The 19,849-nt window shown below is 42.3% G+C and overlaps 1 protein-coding gene across 1 annotated transcript in view; it reads right to left on the bottom strand.

Annotated features, from left to right (window-relative positions):
- grid1b (glutamate receptor, ionotropic, delta 1b) overlaps positions 1 to 19,849 on the bottom strand; it is a 402,913-nt gene that overhangs the window by 9,903 nt on the left and 373,161 nt on the right. The window contains exons 13-15 of the mRNA XM_042086585.1: positions 8,930 to 8,952; positions 5,143 to 5,338; positions 2,331 to 2,497 (exon numbers count right to left, since the gene is read on the bottom strand). Coding sequence (XP_041942519.1) covers positions 2,331 to 2,497; positions 5,143 to 5,338; positions 8,930 to 8,952 — 386 coding nt within the window. The remainder of the gene's footprint in view (positions 1 to 2,330; positions 2,498 to 5,142; positions 5,339 to 8,929; positions 8,953 to 19,849) is intronic.

Here is a 19,849-nt window from a genome sequence, read left to right on the forward strand (position 1 = left end):
CATGTTTATTGTTGCTCTTTATCTCTTTACATATGCCCTTGGCTGTGAAATGGCACCATCAACACAAACAGATGGAGCTAAACTACGGAGAGCCGGAGAGGACACATTGTATTTGTGCCTGTGAAGAACATGAGCATTTTCTTCAGTTTACCGTGTGACAACAAAGCCGGGCCAATCCGGCCTTTGCATTTACTCGAGTGAATCAGTTTGTAATTGTCTTCAGTATCCTTTCCGGGCCTTGCCATGCCAAAAGCAAACATTTAACAAACATTTAAACATTTATCACTAACCACTAACAATTACATATTCATGTGATATATATATATATAGCATGTTCCCTCACTCTCTCTCTCACTAACCCACTCTCTCCCACATGCACAAGAGTCTGTTAGGGTAAGTTCTGTCAGGGTACGTCTAGCTGGAAGGCTTCTGCACGCACTCCGCCCCCTCTCAGTGCCGTCTCAGTGTTGCACGCTATTGAGTCATGAGTCTTGTTTGGGGGGATCGATGAAAGATGTGCGCGAGGAGTGAATTAGTCTTCCGTTTCCCCAAATCCAGTTGCCGGTATAATTATACCCTCTTAATTGGTTACAAGTTATTATGGGCAGATTTAGACAATCTGCCCGCATCTGTTGTCGCAATGGGATCAATTTGTAATGGATAATCTGAAGGCATTAGAAAGTGAAACTAATGAAACAAGAGTTTTGGGTTCAACTTGAAATAGCACAGGGGTGCATGAAGTAAAACTAAATAAATAATAAAATATAATAACAAAAATGAAAAATAAACAAAAATCCACAAAGAAGGCTCCACTGAGTAAGATGAATGGGAACTTGGTGTGAATTATACTCTCACACTCATACACAATGGCATGGATGCACCAATAACAATTAGACATTTAAATGAGTTCTTTTATTATCCTCTGTGGTAATTATAACTCCAAACAGGGCGCTTACTTGAAGGGCCTCTTTAATCCCTGAACCAAGAAATTACGACAGTTTATCAGACCATATTCCCTGCAAAGGATACTCCATCCCACACACAAAACCTTTATTATATTTCATCATGTTTTTATTGTGTTTTTATTGTGTGCATTATTTCTCATACCGTATTAAACTAAATACTGACGCAGTGGGAGGAACCGCAAACCTCCTCAGTCATCACAGATTATGCTAATGTCGTTACAGGAGCGTTAATGAGGAGAGCTAATTGGCTAAGTGACACAGAAGGCCACTGAAGTCAAATGAGCCCAAACTCCTCTGTGACTTGCTCACTTGCAACACAGGACACGTGGGAGGTCACTAGAGAGACAGGGGAGCACTACAGAGTACTGATCAATAAAGTATATATACTTATACTGTCCAGGCCAAATGGACAAGTTCGGGTGCAGAGAAATGCTACACTGTTAGCCAGATTTGGATCAGATAGGTGATCCTTGTGTTTATCCTCTACCAAACTACACCTTAGTTGGGACAGACGTTTCAGGACGATGACCGAAGAACCGTTCATCAAATAGAAGTTCTAGAAAATGTTATCATCATATGCTAGAATCTTGTAGTGGGATACTAAGGTCCTGTGTGCACACTAGGACCCATTATATATAACTTGTTTTGGTAACAACAAATAGATTTATAGTCATGCCAAAATAGTAAAGTGTGTATCTTGCGTTATGATATAAGAGTTTATGCTGTCCTTTGATGCTGCAGGTCAGAGGCCACTGGGCTTTGTCCTCCAGGGAACCAGGTGCCTTGATAAAACATCTCCTGCTGCACTGTAAATTGCTCCAAACCAAAACGTATCTACTGAAGTATGAAATGCCATCTTTTACAGCAGCCTTCAGATGCTGTATGTGTGTGTGTGTGTGTGTGTGTGTGTGTGTGTGTGTGTGTGTGTGAATGCAGCTCAAACAGAAGAGCACAGCTCTGCCATCTCCAAGGTCAAGGCTTCTTTACTGCCCTATAAAAACAGCTTTAGGCAGAGAGTGCGAACTGTAAAACGCTGTAGGGATTTGTCAGCAGGCATTGGGGCGGCCATGTCCCTGGAACTACGAGGACTCACTCTTGTGAGAAGAGCTCTCGTGGTGGTAGGCAGAGAGGGGCCCTGAGTAAAACGCTGTTGAGGCTTGTCAGCAGGCTGTACGGCTGCCTCTGGGTGTGCTGGTGGCAGGGCTTTCTGTGGGGTGTCAGTAAGGACCTCTATTGGGGGAATGACTTTTGGGAGAGGAGGTCCTAGTGGCGGTAGGCAGGGAGAGCAACACCTGTTTAATGGCGGACATGTTTCTGGGATCCGGGGGAGTGGGTGTGGGTAGAGACTCCCGTTTGGGGACTTACTTCTGGGAGAAGAGATCTCGGTACGGGCTCCCGTGCTGGAGGGCGATGCCGTAACCCTTGCTGCTGAGGCTGTTGCCCGTGACGGTGACGCTGCAGTCGTCGTCCGTCAGGGCGGCGTACTCCACCACCGCCTTGTCCCACAGGAACGCAAACGGCCCCTTCTTGGCCTACAGAAAAAAGGTCAGATGATATGTGTGTATCATTATTGCAACATGCACCGGTTATTTTCTCAGATCAATGGATGTTTTTAATGTTGAAAATGCAATAACGGTTATGTTTATGGTTATATGATTTAGCAGATGCTTTTGTCCACAGCAGCTTTCAAATAAAAACAGTGAACAGTTTTTTAAATGAATGATACCAACAGAAATAATGTATTGTGACTGGCATTTATAGCAGACGCTAAGTGACACACAGCAGTGGGACTGGACTTCCAACTCTGGCTGACCGATAGTCAGGTAGCAATGCCACTATGCTTAAACACACCCATTACATTCAATGAAAGCATCCAAAAATGTTGCCACATTGATAGGGCTATGTTGGCACACAGTCGTTTAGACAGCAGAGTTGTGGTTTGTAATAACCTTTTTGTGTCCCATTCCATTTGTGTTTCGTGTAATTTCATAAACGGTAATCACCATGTTTATCGAAGCACTGCATAATTTGCATGACATTTTGCAAACACAAAAGTTAGGTCTCTCTTTTCAGCCCCTACAAGTGGCGTGTTCACGCTGTACTTTTCCTCTCTCTTGTGATTATTCTGCCAGTTGTCAAACAACAAACTTTGCTTCACAGTTGTAAAAGAAAAAGACAGTCTTTGAGAAGTACAAAATGGCAGCGGTAAACACTTATTCATCAGTAAAATGTCAACATGTGTGATATGCTAATAAAAAGAAGAAGCATAATGCTGAATACGGAATCTCCCACTTCCACACTGAACTAAGGGATAGGCAAATATTTGACATTTCACACACTTCCACTTCTGACAAAAACATAAATGAGCTGTTTCAATAATTGGGGAATGCTTTTCAGAACAAAAAAAGAGACTTCATTATTTAAATGCTAGCAAAAAAGGAAAATAAATTTGGTATTGCAGCGATTAGCATTTTTGTTAGCTGTTTAGCAAAACAACATGATAAAGTTTCAGGAATAGCTCAAGAGCACTGGTGGTTCGGCTCTCTGGATCTCAGTCTTATCTGTTGTAATGATATGCACTGATATGTACTTAATGAATTTGTACAGCATATCATTAGTGATCCTGACTTACCTAACACACAAGTTGCAGATAATCAAGTGTGAGAGGATTTGTGTTTCATGGAAGGAGAATGCTTCTTAATGTAGCAGAATGAAGTGGTGCAGTGCCCACTTTTCATTCAAGCACAGCTGGCGGCATCGTGAGTGGCTCTCGGTAGCCAGATATGGGCCAATCAGTACAACAATGCCTCTATTTAAATTCAAGGACCCTCATTGTGTTAGGCCAGACGTCAAAGGCCCGCCCCTTTTTACCGCCCTGACAAATGGCCATCGCCGCAGAGTCTCCCCCTCCCTGTGCGGCATTGGCCTCCCTCTGGCTGGATGTGCGTCCAGTGCAGTCCCCGGGGATCACTATGTAGTAGGGGAGCGGCTGTCAATTGGCTACATTGATAAGAACTCTGCTGCTTTGCCTACGTAATTTTTAGCCTACGACTTCTTCATGTGCCCGTCTAATCAGCACCACTGGTCCCGCGGTTAACGTGGCCTGCAGCTAGCTTGTCGTAGCCTACGCTAGTGGACTACGCATAGAGGCCTTGGACTAGAAAGCCACTGGAACTCATTCGGGTGCTATAGCGCTCGTTAGGAAGGAATGGGTGCTTGACGAACGGACCCTATTTTATTGATTGTTTTTCTCTGTTCTGCGTTGCATCCTGTTATTGTCTGTGTTGTTTGTAGCCTACGTTTGTCTGTCTGTTTCTTTGTTTCTTATACACTTGACTGGAGGCCGTTTCCCCTAGTGCTGTTGATCGCCAAAGTGTTGACCTTTGTTTTGTGATTTGTCTTTCTGTTTGCACTAATCTTTGTTAATTTGTTTTGTCCTCACTAAGGGGAGGCTGTGAAGCTGCGGATCCTTAGTGTGACTGTTTGTTTTATTGGTTGTTGTTTGATTTACTTTGTTACACTTTATGTGAGCTGTCTGTAATCCTTGTCCGTCCCCTCTGTTTAGGTGCTGAGAGCCGAAAGTGGGAGCAGTTCCTGGTGGTGATGGGTTCCCATCTTTGTGTGCTGTGACATTTGTCTCTCACTGAGTGTATCATTGCCGCGTGTGTGTGTGTGTGTGTGACCAAGCACGTGTGATTGGGTGCCTCCTTCGGATACTCATTATTATCCACTGCCCTCCCACCGGTAAGCCTCAGCCCTCTTCCTGTTTTATGTGTACAGTATGTGAATTTACAGTGTAAAAATAAATAATTGTTTTTATGGAACCATGTCTCTGTCGGTTCTACGAACCTGAGTGCCTTACTGGGTTAAGGATATTAATCTCTGAATTATATCTTTGGGTGAAAGTCCCATCGTGGCGTAGTCAGCTATTGTGTAAAATCTCTACCACTTGCCACATTAAGTTTTCTCTTTGTTGCTTTATTATAAGGGTATTTTTAGGATGTGTGAATGTGTTGCTTTATTATAAGGGTATTTTTAGGATGTGTGAATGTGTTGCTTTATTATAAGGGTATTTTTAGGATGTGTGAATGTGTTTCTTTCCATGTGAGTGTGTGAGTGGCTTTGATTTCATCATGCTTCACTGTGTGTGAGTGGATCTGCGTCCAGGTGCACGTACCTTGCGGATGCCCTCGGAGGGGCTGGACACGGAGTAGTCCTGTCCATCGTTCTTGCTGATGGTCCTCCACAGCTCGGCGTAGGTGCTGTCCTGTTCCAACGGGTTGGTGCCTTTGGCTTTGAAGTAGTCATATACGGCCGAGTCTCGCACTGTACCGTACGCCAGGTCCACCTGCCTCGCCAGGTCCTGGAAAGTGCTGTAGGATGGACACACACACACACACACACACACACACACACACACACACACACACACACATAAAGCATGCGGTTAGGATAAGGTAGCCTGCACTTTGTTTCCAGTGCAGCGAGCTGATGACCTGGAGATTTGGCAGCCATGGCCAGCTGGTTAGCGCTTTGGGCTTGAAACCGAAGGGTTGCCGGCTCGATCCTCGACCCAGTAGGAAAAATGTGGGCGGGGGAAGTGGTTGAGCACTACTCTCCCATGCCCACATCCACGGCTTGAGCAAGGCACCTAACCCCTCACTGCTCCCCGAGCGCCGCTGTAGCAGTGTTTAGTGTTTCACTAATTCACAGATTGGGATAAATGCAGAGACCAAATTTCCGTCACAGGATCAAAAGAGTATACGGTATACTTAATACTTAGATGGCTGCGACTGGCTGTTCTAAGATACACAACGCAGCCTTTATTTTGCTGCAGCCCCAAGACCCCAATTCAGTATGTACCCAGTAAATGTGTTCTGTTTTGCTGTGTGAATAGCTGTGATACAATATATATTTTTTTGTTTTGAATGGACTTTAGTTTTGAATGGGGTTGAAGGGATCATCACAGTCAGACTAGACAGAAATACTGTAACTGCCGCGGTCATGTGGTTGTTTTGGAAAGCTGCGTCCAGAGATGATTGTTTTTCGAGATGATTATCGCTTTTCTTTTTTGAAGAGCATGCATCATCTACAGATATCCCACTTGTTACACATTTATAAGTAGTCTGTGACTGCATAACGCAAATCCATCCAGTTGGAGTCAATCCTCAAAACTAAACAACTCCCCAGAATTGGGTCCAAAATTGCCCAATTAGACTCCTGAGTCTGTTCTCTTCGTTCTTTTGTTTCTCCACAGAGTGAAAGAAAGAAAGAAAGAAAGAAAGAAAGAAAGAAAGTAATTTGGACTTGAGGGGGATAGGCTCTCAATTACAGTCTTCTCCTCACAGCTCCTCGATAAGTGCCAATGGTGGGTTGAGAAAAACAACACAAACATAATGCAGACTTCAAAACAAACAAACAAAAAAACAAACAATAGCAAAATGGTTCGGGATGACAAGAGATAGTGTGTCCACAGTGGTGCCGTGTGATTGGGGCCACTCAAAGCAGGGCAGAACACAACTAAGCCCATCTCGCCTGGCTGTGAAGGAGCTCCTGATCCAAGGGTAAGGCCGTGTGTTAATGAAGCCTTCACAACAGCTGGCCTGAGGCACTCTGATGGCTGCTATGACAACAACAGTGGTGAGGGTCCTGGATGTTGTGTAAAAAAGAGTGAGGAAAGCCTCTGGCCTCTTCATGTCCTCTACTAGAGTGTGTTAGATTAGATGACTAAAATTATGATGAAAAGTGTGAAAAGCCAGGAAAGAACTAACAATAGTGACGTCCACAGTGACATTGACAAATGACAGAGTCAAAGATGCATGTGATTAGGTTTTAACACTAGGTGCTGAAGTTCACACAGACAGATATAATCAGAGAGGGTTAAAGCAGAGCGAGAGGCGCAAACGTTCGTTTGATTACCGCAAAACTTCAAATAATCGCCGAGTCCCTAAGAGACGCCTGTCTCTTTTAAACGCCTGGCGTGGCTACAGGTTTGGGTTAAAGGCCGGTCTCCAGTAGAGGCCTGGTCTGTTTTTTAGTTTCGGGTTGTATTTAATCTTCTAAAACCCGTCAGATCGTCTGTTTAAAGATTCGCAATGACATGAAACCATTACAGAAAGGAGGTTACAGCAGTACGAATTAGATGTTGCACGTCGTTACAAGCCGTCGCAAAGCAATCACATGTCTGGTCACAGTTGCAAGGTTTTAGAATGTTGCATCAAGTTGCTGCTCATCTCGTTACGAATCTTGGGTGTGATTTGGGCTTAAGTATGGCGCAGACTGCGCACGTTATGATTAGATGGCATTAAAAGACTGCGGTGGGGAAAAGCTAGAGTTCCAAATTGTATAATTTTTTTTCCAATATGAACTATGCCTATATGTCCGACTTCGTCATCGTTCAATTCATCCCTTGTGTTTAAAATGTGCGGATAGGCCGATGGTAAGCTTGTTTTTATGCTGGCAACAAAACCAGAACGCATATGCTGCGCATAGTTGCAGTGGAATGTGGCTGCCCAGGGCATTATAAAACTTCTCACTCTTAGACCTACTCATACACGGCGGTGAAATGGCGTATTTAGCTGTCTAAATTCAAATCATATGCTGGGGGAGAAATCGTCGGACATGATTATTTTGTTATTTAGCACCCCTGGTCAAAAATATGTTCCCGCGAGCCTGGAAGTAGGCTATGATTTGAATGTAGACTGTTGTCAAATTTGGCAAATACAAAACGGGAGAAACAATATGGTTCATGCTCTCTCATGCTGTTTCATTCGTGCCGAAAATGAGGGAGAATGAAACATTAAGCACGTTCCACTTTTGCATAAATAATTCCTGAACGGTTTTGGTCAGGGCTGATAATGCAACTGTATTTGACAAAGGACCGATATAGGCTATTTGCTAGTGACAAAATATTAGCTTTCAGTGTGATACGATCTCTTTGTAGATTACGTTTGATTAAAACGTGTTTCATCTGTTCTGGCTATCCCCGCTATTTTGATCTTACTGTATCTCACTCAGTGAACAACATCTCAACACTAAATGAATGATGATCCGTAATTGTCATCAGATAGCCTAGTCATATAGGTAGACATTCAGTGTGTTTGAAATAATAAATTCAATAATATTTTCCATCTTTGCAGAGGAAAAGTTTTGTGTAAAGGGAATTAAAGGCCTGTCTCATATAGACACCTGTCTCTAATACTAGCCGGTGCAGTTTGGCGATTTGGGAAAATAAAAGCCCGGGCTATTATTTGGAGTTTTACGGTATTGCAAGGGGGAGGGGGGAAAATCCCCCTTTATGCAGACCAGAGTAAACCCTCGCTGCATTAATGTCAATGGAGACTTGTGGAATTTTACCAATAAATTGGTCATTATGTCTTTCTGGATTTGTTGAGGGTTTTTTGGAAAATTTTGTCATAATCTGGAAGTGTTTGGGATCATTTCAAAAAGTGTAATTTTTTAGTGTTCGGATTTGTAATAAAATAACTTAATATCAGACCATGCTGCTGCCAGTTACTGTCCGGTTGTTAGCATGCTAGCTAGCCTCTTAGCTAAGGTAACATTTTAAACGGAGAAGTATAATTTCTTTGAAATGACAACTAGCTGAATAGCATTACTGACATTAGTTAAAGTGGATAGTTTATACTGAAGTGAATTTGCAACAGTATATTAAGTTTAAGCGAAGTCCTTCAACTACTAGTCACTTGTTAGCGCATAGCTGTATTGCCATAGCTACTCTGGCTACTCCCATCCACTTGTATAGCATTTTAAGCTAGCGTTAGCTAGCTAGCTAGCTCGGTTCACATGACTAATTAAATTATTCATATCATGTCCTAAAGAATGATTCATTGGTATCATACATGATTATAGACAATAATACTGTGAACACAATTATGTTTATCTGTTCTTACTGCTTATTAAGAGAGAAAGTTTATTTAGTGACTTAAGGTGACACTCCCACTTACTGTATGCAGACCGGAACTGTCCCGTTTTGCTCCCATAGTAACGAATTACGTTGCTCTATCTTGCTAGTAATCAAGGATCTTTGATATAATTGTGCTGCCCTGCTGGTAAGATATGGATAAAGAGTCATATACACTTTAATCTTAACACATATTCTGCAGCTTTCTATAAAATGTAATGCAAAGCCACACATTTAACAACACGACCACACTTGTTTTGGCCCTATTATTATTATGTTCTGAAGAAGTCCAGACAACGACTCTACTTCCTTCGTCAGCTAAGGAAATTCAAAGTTTCTACATCCAGCATGAAGGCCTTCTACACTTCAGCGGTTGAGAGTGTTCTAACTGGTAGCATCATCACCTGGTATGGGAACTCCACAGTTAGAGATTGTAGTACTCTGCAGAGAGTAGTGCGCTCAGCTGAACGTACTATAAGAACTCAACTCCCTGCTCTACAAGATATCTATTCCAGAAGAGTACTCCTAAGAGCCCAAAAGATTCTGAAGGACTCTTCTCATCCTAACAATGGATTATTCCTACCGCTGAAATCAAGAAGACGCCTATGTAGTCACAAAGCCAGAACTGAGAGACTCAGGAGAAGTTTTTATCCCCAGGCCATCCGAACTCTGAACTCACACTATACTGACTTTGCACACATTCACTCCTCAGCACTCTCAAACATTTCCCAACTCTGAACTCACACTATACTGACTTTGCACTCATTCACTCCTCAGCACTCATGACCCCCCCCCCCCCCCCCCCCCCCCCCCACACACACACACACACCCACACACACCTACAAGACTTTTAGCACTTTTACATCCCTCTCCCTATGCTACAGACCTTTTATTTATTTTCTTATTTCATCACACGTCAAAACACACACACACACACACACACACACACACACACACACACACACACACACACACACATATCTGACTTTCTCCAACTTTTGCACACTTTTTATTTATTATTTTTGATTTCTCCTCCATCTACCCATGTCCTTGATTGCCTAGCCTTTCTGCCCCCCCACCCCCCACCCCACCCCCATCCCCAACACACACACTTACATCATCACTGTCATCACTTCACATACATACAGCACTCCTCTACATACTTGCTGCACACTGCCCCCCCCCCCACATACACAGCACATTGTCTTCAGGATCTTCTCCAACACACATCCTCTACATACTTACAGCACACTGCCCCCACCTACCCACACACACACACTACACACACACACACACAATCACTGCTCCACTCCCGCCCACACACACATCTTCACTGTCATCACTCACATACATTACATACAGTACTCTGCTTGCAATAGTAAGTCCCTGACCCCCCCCCCAACACACACACTTACATCATCACTGTCATCACTTCACATACATACAGCACACTGCTTGCTACAGTAAGCCTCCTCTACATACTTGCTGCACACTGCCCCCCCCCCCCCCCACATACACAACACATTGTCTTCAGGATCTTCTCCAACACACATCCTCTACATACTTACAGCACACTGCCCCCACCTACCCACCTACACACTACACACACAGTGATGACAGTGAAGATGTGTGTGTGGGCGGGAGGGGAGTGGAGCAGTGACTGTGTGTGTGTCACATACATTACATACAGTACTCTGCTTGCAATAGTAAGTCCCTGCCCCCCCCCCCCCCCCCCTACATACACAGCACATCAGGAAGCTTCTCCAACACACATCCCCAACATACTTACAGCACACTGCCCCCCCCCCCCCCAATACACAGCACATTGTCTCATGAGGAAGCTTCTCCAACACACATATTGCACACTGCCCTCTCCCCACATACACAGCACACTATCCCATCTCCCCTGTCATCCCCCCAACACACACACCAAGACCCCTGGCAGTTGGGTTAGCCCCTTGAGCCGTGGATCTGCCCAAGGTTTCTTCCTTGGTAAGGGAGTTTTTCCTTGCCCCTGTTGCTCTTGGGTGCTCCTTGTTGGTGCCCCCCACCCAATCCCAATCCTCCCCCACCTTTTTTATGCAGCCCTTGCCACTTAATCTACTAAACCCCTCTTCTACTGCACTTTTTACCCCCCCCCCCATTAATGCACAAATAGGCTGACACCAGACATAATTTCACTGCATTTCTTACTTCCAGTAACTATATGCATGTGACAATAAACTTCCTTGTATCCTTGTATCCTTGTATTAAACATCAATCATTAGCTTCAATTAATACCTGTAGTTTAGTCGCCATTATACAAGAGCAACACAGTGGTCAAGGGATATTAAGTGCTGGTAGGAAAAGCCGTGAGAACTCGCACAAGGATTGTTCTAATTCAGTTGTTGGTCTTTTAATCGTGTCATTGATCATAGTCAGATATGAGAAATTAGTCAGATATGAGAAATTAGTCAGAGACGAGACCTACTACTGAGATTAAACACTCCATATTACAAAATAACTCCCTGGACTGAGATAAAACACTCCATATTACAAATTAACTTCCTGGTGTGTGATCGCAGTGGATATTCTCTGGCAGATCAATAAATAACAAGTATTTCACAAACGCGTTAGCGTTTTGGATAAATAGGCTAGTCACTTAAGAAAAACAGAGACCAAGTTAATTAAATTAGCTCTGGATTGAAACCCCCAGATGGAGAGATGATAATAAGGCGTAGGCATATTTGCCATATTTATTGTCACTGTGGCTGCGGAATCACACAACTAAAACCAAAATGTTTTTCTGGAGACAAAGAATATTATTAAAACGTGTGATTCTATGTTCTACTTCTGATCCCAAACTAACTCAGTCGTTCATCTACAAATCACTCTGGCCCCACATAGTTCTGCGTTTAAAATCAGTAAAGTGGAGCAAGAACCTTGATCAGACTACTGAGCCAACTTTTGACAATTCAGGAACGTGCCCTTGTTTACTGTGGACAATTGGGCAACTTCATATGCAAATCTATAAATGTGCAATGACACATTCAATGCACCTAATCAAGTGCATGATGCCCTGAACCCATTAGTAGATTAATGCACTAAGGCTACACTGTGTTTTGCTAGACTGTACAGTTGATAGGTCAGTATAGGATGGTGATTTGTGTTTGGTCTAAAGACCTGCACTGCATGCATATTCATTCAGTATAGAAGTCCATAGGTTACAAGACAGTGTTTTCAAGGCATAGTGGCTATGTGTTATTATGTGACTATGCCCATAGGTTACATAGTGGCTGTGTGTTATCATGTGACTATGCCTATAGGTTACAAGACAGTGTTTTCAAGGCATAGTGGCTGTGTGTTATCATGTGACTATGCCTATAGGTTACAAGACAGTGTTTTCAAGGCATAGTGGCTGTGCGTTATCATGTGACTACGCCCATAGGTTCCAAGACAGGGAGAATGAGGAGAGGGTGGGAGTGAGGGGGGGGTGGGGATGGGGAGAGAGTTGTGTTTCTGAATACATCATTTGAATGACTGATATAACGAGGTGAGCTCAGTCTGCGTTAGCAGTGGCCAATGCCAATTAATGCTAACTAATTAAATTCCATTGCACAAAGTGTGAGCAAAGGCCAACACAGAGTGTTCATTGTCATGAGCTCTCTCTCTGCCTGAACACACGCTGATTGAAGTCTGATGACCTCCACCTGTTCCTGCTCTGCTCTGCCTCACCCTCGTTACCTACCAGCTGCACTGCATTCACCACTCATCATGCCCTGTATATAAAGCCTTGCTTTTCAGTCCACACTTGTCAGATAGTCTGCAATCAGCACCAGTTACCTGCCTGTTTTGGAAAACGCCTCTGACTCTTTGCCTGTGATCCCGGACCCGCTCGACTACTTCTGTGTTCTCCAGCCCCGGTAATCTTGACCTGCCTTCCGTCCCTCTTCTACGATTACCGCCTAGTCCTTGACTGTACTGCTGCTTCGTTTCAATTGCTGTTGTGTGTGTGTGTTTCCCCCAGGACTTCCCGGATCATCCAGCTCCTGCCATCGCTGTTCGGCTACTGGGGGAGCACACACACGCAGACTCTTGGAACTCCCGTACCCCCCCGGAACCCCTGGAACCCCCATAACCCCCAACCCTTAAATAAACTTTTGAACGTGACTCTTTTGTGGTCCTCGTCCTGTTTGGTGTCTGACAGTTCATATTGCTCAAAATATCTATTTTCTTTAAAGGACCAGCAGCTATAAATAATAACTTCATACATTTCAGTCCCATTCATGTTCCAAAATATAAGTAAATAAGTGAACACAAGCAGGGATCCCGAGCACTCCTTCAAAGACTGGGAGTCATTTAAATGCAATAAATAATTCAGTTTCATTAAATTCTGACATCTTCCCACAGAGGGAGATACTTGGAGACTGAATCCTCAAAAATTGCTCCAACAACCGCATTGTGGCTGCCAGCCGCGCACGGCCACTTTGGAGATGTCAGCACCTTAAAATAAAGATGAGGGCCGCAGTGCTCCAATCCCATAATCCCGAGATCAAGTGGCGAGCGAATCGGAGACAGAGGAGCCAAAGAGGGGAATCTAATTGTGACTTTGATGCGGCAGCTTTGAAGTGGTAAACTCACTCTGTTTGATTTAATCCCTCGCTCGGGCCTCTCCTGTCTCTCGCTCATCTCTCCGCATGCCAAACATGTTTGTTCCCATCATAACTCCTGTTTGGAGGGCTTGCTTTATACTGATGCTTCATCATTAATTAAGGACACAACAACCTCCTTCAAACACACACACACACACACACACAAAAGCATTACAAATCCCTCAAAACAAATATCAGTGGAATACACCATATTCACATTAAGTTAAAATTTACAATGGTGACAATAAATGTGACAACACGATTCCACAACTTCGTGGGATTTCATTTAGATAAGTGCTTGATAGATATTAAATATTAACAAATTCAAAGGTTATGTTTACATGTCTTGAAGGAACTGCTTAGTGCTGTAATTGTTGAATCATCTCGAAATGTTTACTGACTGACATTTGTTTAATACAGTACTAATCAATCTAAACTCTGTGCCCGTGGCTGCCTGTCTGTCTGTTGCAGGGGCTATTGTTAATGTGCATAACTAATTTATTATGATGACAGAAGGACTGAAATGGCTGTAATAATTTGTCAATATTACAAATAACACACTCACTGCTATTGTCTACTGTATGTGGCTGAAACATATTGTTAGGCCTTGCAATTAGAGTTTGCAAAGAGGCTAATGGCATTGAAAGTCTGCACAACAACGTAAACAAAGAAAAATACTTATTATTAAAGTGAAGATGTTGTGAAAAACGCAGATAACAGCTGTTAAGCTTGCAATTAATACCGTAGGGTTTTAGAATAGAACACTTAGCAGATAAACAGACAGCTAGAAAAGACACAATTCATATATTTTTGCTATGGTAGTCCTATTTCATGTTTCCCTTTTTTTCACACACTACGTGAATGCTTCTTCAAGTCTTGACTTCCGTCTTCTGGAAGTCTCTTGGTATCAATGACTGAATTAGTCCTTGATGATGTAACAGGGATTTAATACGTTGTTGTGGCAGGAAGAACAATAAATGTTATTAAAAGTCATGGCATTACTATATTGCAAATGTCATATATCACTGATTTTGTAAGTATTATGTTTAATCTCCCTATATATTGAGTTTTGTGATGTTTACACTGTTTTATTTATTGAGTGTTGTGATGTTTACACTGTTTTATTTATTGAGTGTTGTGATGTTTTCACTGTTTTATTTGTCTTTGTCTTTGTATCAGGATCAGGATCATGCCCTCCAATGGGCACTTGTGTTTGTGTTGGCTGATCCATGCAGGTAACCAATCGTTGGTTGTTTATGTTAAATTTGTTTATGTTAAGTTTAAGTTTCACACGTGACATGGCCTGCAAGTTCTCAATCTATAGGACAAGTCGTTCCCACGTTCTAGATCAGGGGTGGGCAAACTGCGGCCCGCGGGCCGGATCCGGCCCGCCAAGCACTTTTATCCGGCCCGCCGAGCATTTCATTTGGTTATCAGGCTGCTCGCTATTTTTTTCCTGCGATAGAGACGACGTTGGTTAGCTTTACTGCAAACTACTTTTCACTCTCCTTAGAGAACGTTTACAATGTCAATGTAAAAACATCATGTTAAATAGAAATAACATCATGTTAAACTAAGTTAACTCTTAGCTATCTCCTTTGCAGCAGATCTAACGTGCGTCATTATGCGATCCATTTAATTGGGAACGCGTCTGCACTCACGAGAGGGAGAGAGAGCCGCTGGTTCCAGCTGGCTTGTCATTGTTTATAATTGATATCTCCTTCTTATAAGAAACTTTTAAAAGGAAATCATGAAGGCAACAGTAGTTCCCACTACTGACCATTTAAAAACTGTGAGAGGGCCCAGCCGTAGGTACAGCACTAGCCACAGCGGAGCAGGCAGAAGATCATTGAGAAATAAACGTGAATTAAAGCGACTGTCTTAAGCGACAGTGCACAGTTTATACAGCATAAAATTAGCAGTATTTTTAAGCAATTAATATTTTAAAATAAATATTTTTCATACTAAATTATAGGCTATAAAAAATGTATTTTTTTTTATGTGTGTGTCGTGGGGGGGGGGGGGGGGGGGGGCCCTTGAGCCAAAAAGTTTGCCCACCCCTGTTCTAGATGCAGTACCGCTGTGTCACCGTGTTGTCACAATACCAAAATGATGACTTCGATACGATACCTGCCATAAATATCACGATGCTCGATACTGAAACGATACCACGGCGAAATCTGAAAATATCTGAAAAAGAAAGGACGCATCCAAGTGTATTGAGTCATTTGTGTTGAATTTGGTGCACTTTTGTAGTGTGCAGGTCAATTCTGGGTTCTAAACTTCCTACATAATTATTATTTTTTTATAGTCAGTAAAATAGTAGGCCTACTTTGTGTGATTAAGTCCTTTATTGTTTGTTATAGTTCAGTTACATTGTGTTGTGTTTTGGCAATAAAGTAGCTTTAAATAGCCAAAGGCTAGATCAAGGTCAGTGTTGAAATGACTGCATGCAAATCACTGAATGCTATGCAGAGGGGCATAATCTTTAGGCCATCTGATGTACTGTACAGTATAGGCTACCCTAGGCCTTCTCGTGTTCATGGGATTTCTTTGACAGTTGCAAAGGGAAAAATGTGAGCATAGTCTTCTTTGCGCCCAGTGTACAAGTACGACGTTCCAACCATTCAGGTCTTCGTCAGATAGGCCTAGGCCTGTCAACCATTACCTGTTGCAATATATCTGTGTGCATTCCTACATTACGTCTATTTCTTTGATAACATGATTTGCTACCACGTAACAATAAGCCGCTATTATTATTAGGACTCAACACGCTTTGGTGGTATTATATGCTGTGGGCTTTAATTAGCGCATTTCGGGTAGCCTATCCTACATCTGGGCAATAATTATTGAACAAATTGCAGTCTACATGCCATGACAAATATTACCAGTAGTACTGACCAAACATGAAATAGATTGTTATATATGATAGTTATGGTAATGTTATTCTGGCGTGAACATTGCGCTTTCATCACGTTAGCACCCTATGATTACAGCTCGTTACTGTATGTCTCGTCAAAATTATTACAGCTCGTTATGTCTCGTCAAAATTCATTGATGAAGGAAGGTTTGCTTTATCCCAGAGAACCATACTCGTTTCACTTAGGCTAGACTAAAACAGAAGAGAATAACTTGGCACTAACCATGTAGTCGTGTTTTCTATAGCATATTCGTTAACCTGTCTTTCTTTGAACTCTTTTAAAAAATGTTGGGATATGTCTGCGAGGTGTTTAGCCAAGTTCCATGCGTAGCCTACTGCTTTTAAATGACTTTGAAACATATTTTACAAACGGGCCTCTACCTCATGGCTGGCCTTCAATATTCGCGATGTATCTGAAATAGTTCCAGATTTCACTTCACCTTTTGTTTTATCCACAAGGCCGAGGACTGTCGGCAAAGAACTATGTTGACGTTGGCTGCACACTCACTCACTCAGAGCTGCCTGCTTGACATGCCCCCTTGCCTAGATGCGTGCAAGGAGCAGTGAGAGCAGCAGTTCACACAGACACAGAACGTTATTATTTTAATAAAGTATCGATTCTAAAAACGTCGGAAATCGTATCGTTTTTTGCGTGAAGGCATCGTGATACCTTTTTAGTATCGATACACCGTGCAACACTACGCTGCATGACTGGGGTCATTTTGTTTTGCACAATTATCATTGAAAATGGAGGAAGTAGCACTAAAGTTTCTATCCTGTATATTTGATTAACTTTGTATTTGAATATTTTACCATTATCTGGTTGTGTAGATATATTGAATGTATAACATTATATGATTAATACGATCATTTACATACACTTATGCATTTATCTGTTACACCTACATTCACATACACATTTATGTCAAAACTGCATAAATCACAGAGAGAGAAAGGATGCTTTGCACCAGATCAAGCTACAATCTAATTCCCACCTGGAACCTGTACATACACACAGTGTATATGTATCAACTTCATTCATACATATAGTTCATTGGAACTTCATTCCAATGGCGAAAAGAACAGCCCAGGTTTTGGTAAACTGTCTTTCCTATTAACTTTATAATTGATTATTTGCCATTCTGGGAGTTTTTTTGGCAGACCAGACAAAGTGCACTGCATAACTCAATTGAGCTTTAATTAGCATTACCTTTCAGCTCACTGGATTATCCACACTAAAATGCCAACATGTCATTTTTGGAGAGTTGATGATATAAAAACAAATTAACAACCAGCAATTTACGATGCACAGGATGATAAGGCTGAAGTACCGTGCGATATACAGACGTCTGCAGTCCACAGCTAGAGAAGGGGACCTTTGCTCATCTGAAGTGTCTGGATATGTCTGAATAAGACAGAATAATCTTATTGGAGAAGATTTTACTGCTTTAAGGCAGTGGTCCCCAAACTACGGCCCGCCACCCTCATTTTGGGTGGCCCCCCAAAACATGTCTGTGGTATATAGCATCTGGCCGTCACGGGAGTACGACGTCGTCAAACTATAACCTCCGTAATTTCCCCCATTCATTCTCTATGGCAAGTCTTAACAATACGCATGTAATACTCTTTTTGTCCACTGGTGGTTGTTTTGGCGCTGTTTCGCGTTTGCCATCGAAAACGGAATGAACCTACCTGCAAACAATGTAAGAGGCCTATGCTGACTGCATCTGCACTTTTTACCCCCCCCCCCCCATTAATGCACAAATAGGCTGACACCAGACATAATTTCACTGCATTTCTTACTTCCAGTAACTATATGCATGTGACAATAAACTTCCTTGTATCCTTGTATCAGTGCTCAAAGTATTCTAAAAGTTTATCAATGAATTGTTAATAACTAACTAACTTCTATTCAAGTCATATTTCTCTGACTTTCTGGGGTAATTATTTCTATTTTTTTTATTTACTCTTCAAATGTTCATACAAATTCACAAAGTTCTTATCAGGTGCTTTTTTGCCAGCACTTCATAAAACTCTCATAGTTTGAGAACTTTAAATTATTTGTAGGATATTGCTTGTTCACAGCATGAGCTTTGTATGCAAAGACACTGCTAATACTTTTATTACATTATTTCATTTGAGCTACATTTTACATGGTATATAGCAATATAAACACAGCTAACAATGGTATTACAAAAGTCTACCTTAGTTGAATATTCCATTACATTTAATCATTATTGCAGTAGCCAATGATTAAATGTAATGGAATATTCAACTAAGGTAGACTGTTGTTGTTCACAGCACTAAGCTATTTATGGTTACGGATATACTCCGAGTCTCTGGCCCTGTCTTAGAGCCAGGCATAGTGAGCTGGCCCTCGGAAGAAAAAGTTTGGGGACCACTGCTTTAAGGGATCATGTCTGGCTGATGTCTGAGAAACTAACCTTTGAGGAAAACAGAAAGAAAAAAACAGACACACACCAACACACAGACTCACAGACTCACACAGAAATATTGTGAATGGCTTGTGAAGCAAACTTTCAAAAACTGTTGTCACTTTCATATTCTTCTTAACCTTCATCTGACTTTACCAGAAAAACACACCTTACCTTAACCTCATCTCAACACCATCATCCCCTCCCCCAAGCAAACAAACAAACAAACAAATACAAAATACATATTGTGAAAGCACCAATTACCGCCCCTTTTGTTCGAAAATATATCATTTATATTGATAAATGAACCTTACATTTTTCAGTAGCCATAGGAGTGTAGATTTGAACAAAATCTGGTTTGGTTCTTAACGGAGCATTACTGCCTTGAAAATCCGATTTTGTTTACCATGCTTGGAGTTTGGTGCTGGGATGCCCTATTTGTCATCAACGGTTAGGTCGAGAATTCTTGTCGCAAAATCAAAGTTCCACTGGAGCTCCAAACGGATTTGTACACGTAAATGTAAAATGTAAATATAAATCAGGTTTCTAGGCCAAGTATACTTGCGTATACAAGGAATTTGGTCTCTGCATTTATCCCATCCATGAATTAGTGAACACACAGTGTACACACAGTGAGGTGAAGCACACACTAACCCGGCGCAGTGAGCTGCCTGCTACAGCGGTGCTCGGAGAGCAGTGAGGGGTTAGGTGCCTTGCTACAGCGGCGCTTGGGGAGCAGTGAGTAGTTAGGTGCCTTGCTCAAGGGCACTTCAGCCGTTCCCACTGGTCAGGGATCGAACCAGCGACCCTTCGGTTCCAAGCCCAAAGCCCTAACCAGTAGGCCACGACTGCCCCACGCAACCTTACAACACTGTTTACAGCTTCGAGTCTCTTCGAGTCATGTTAAAATGTCATTTTTGGTACATAGCTAATTAAGATACACTTATGGAGTGGGTGCTTGAGTTTCTTTAGGAATT

The sequence above is a fragment of the Alosa sapidissima genome, chromosome 3 (assembly GCF_018492685.1).
Source record: "Alosa sapidissima isolate fAloSap1 chromosome 3, fAloSap1.pri, whole genome shotgun sequence".
NCBI lineage: Eukaryota > Metazoa > Chordata > Actinopteri > Clupeiformes > Clupeidae > Alosa > Alosa sapidissima.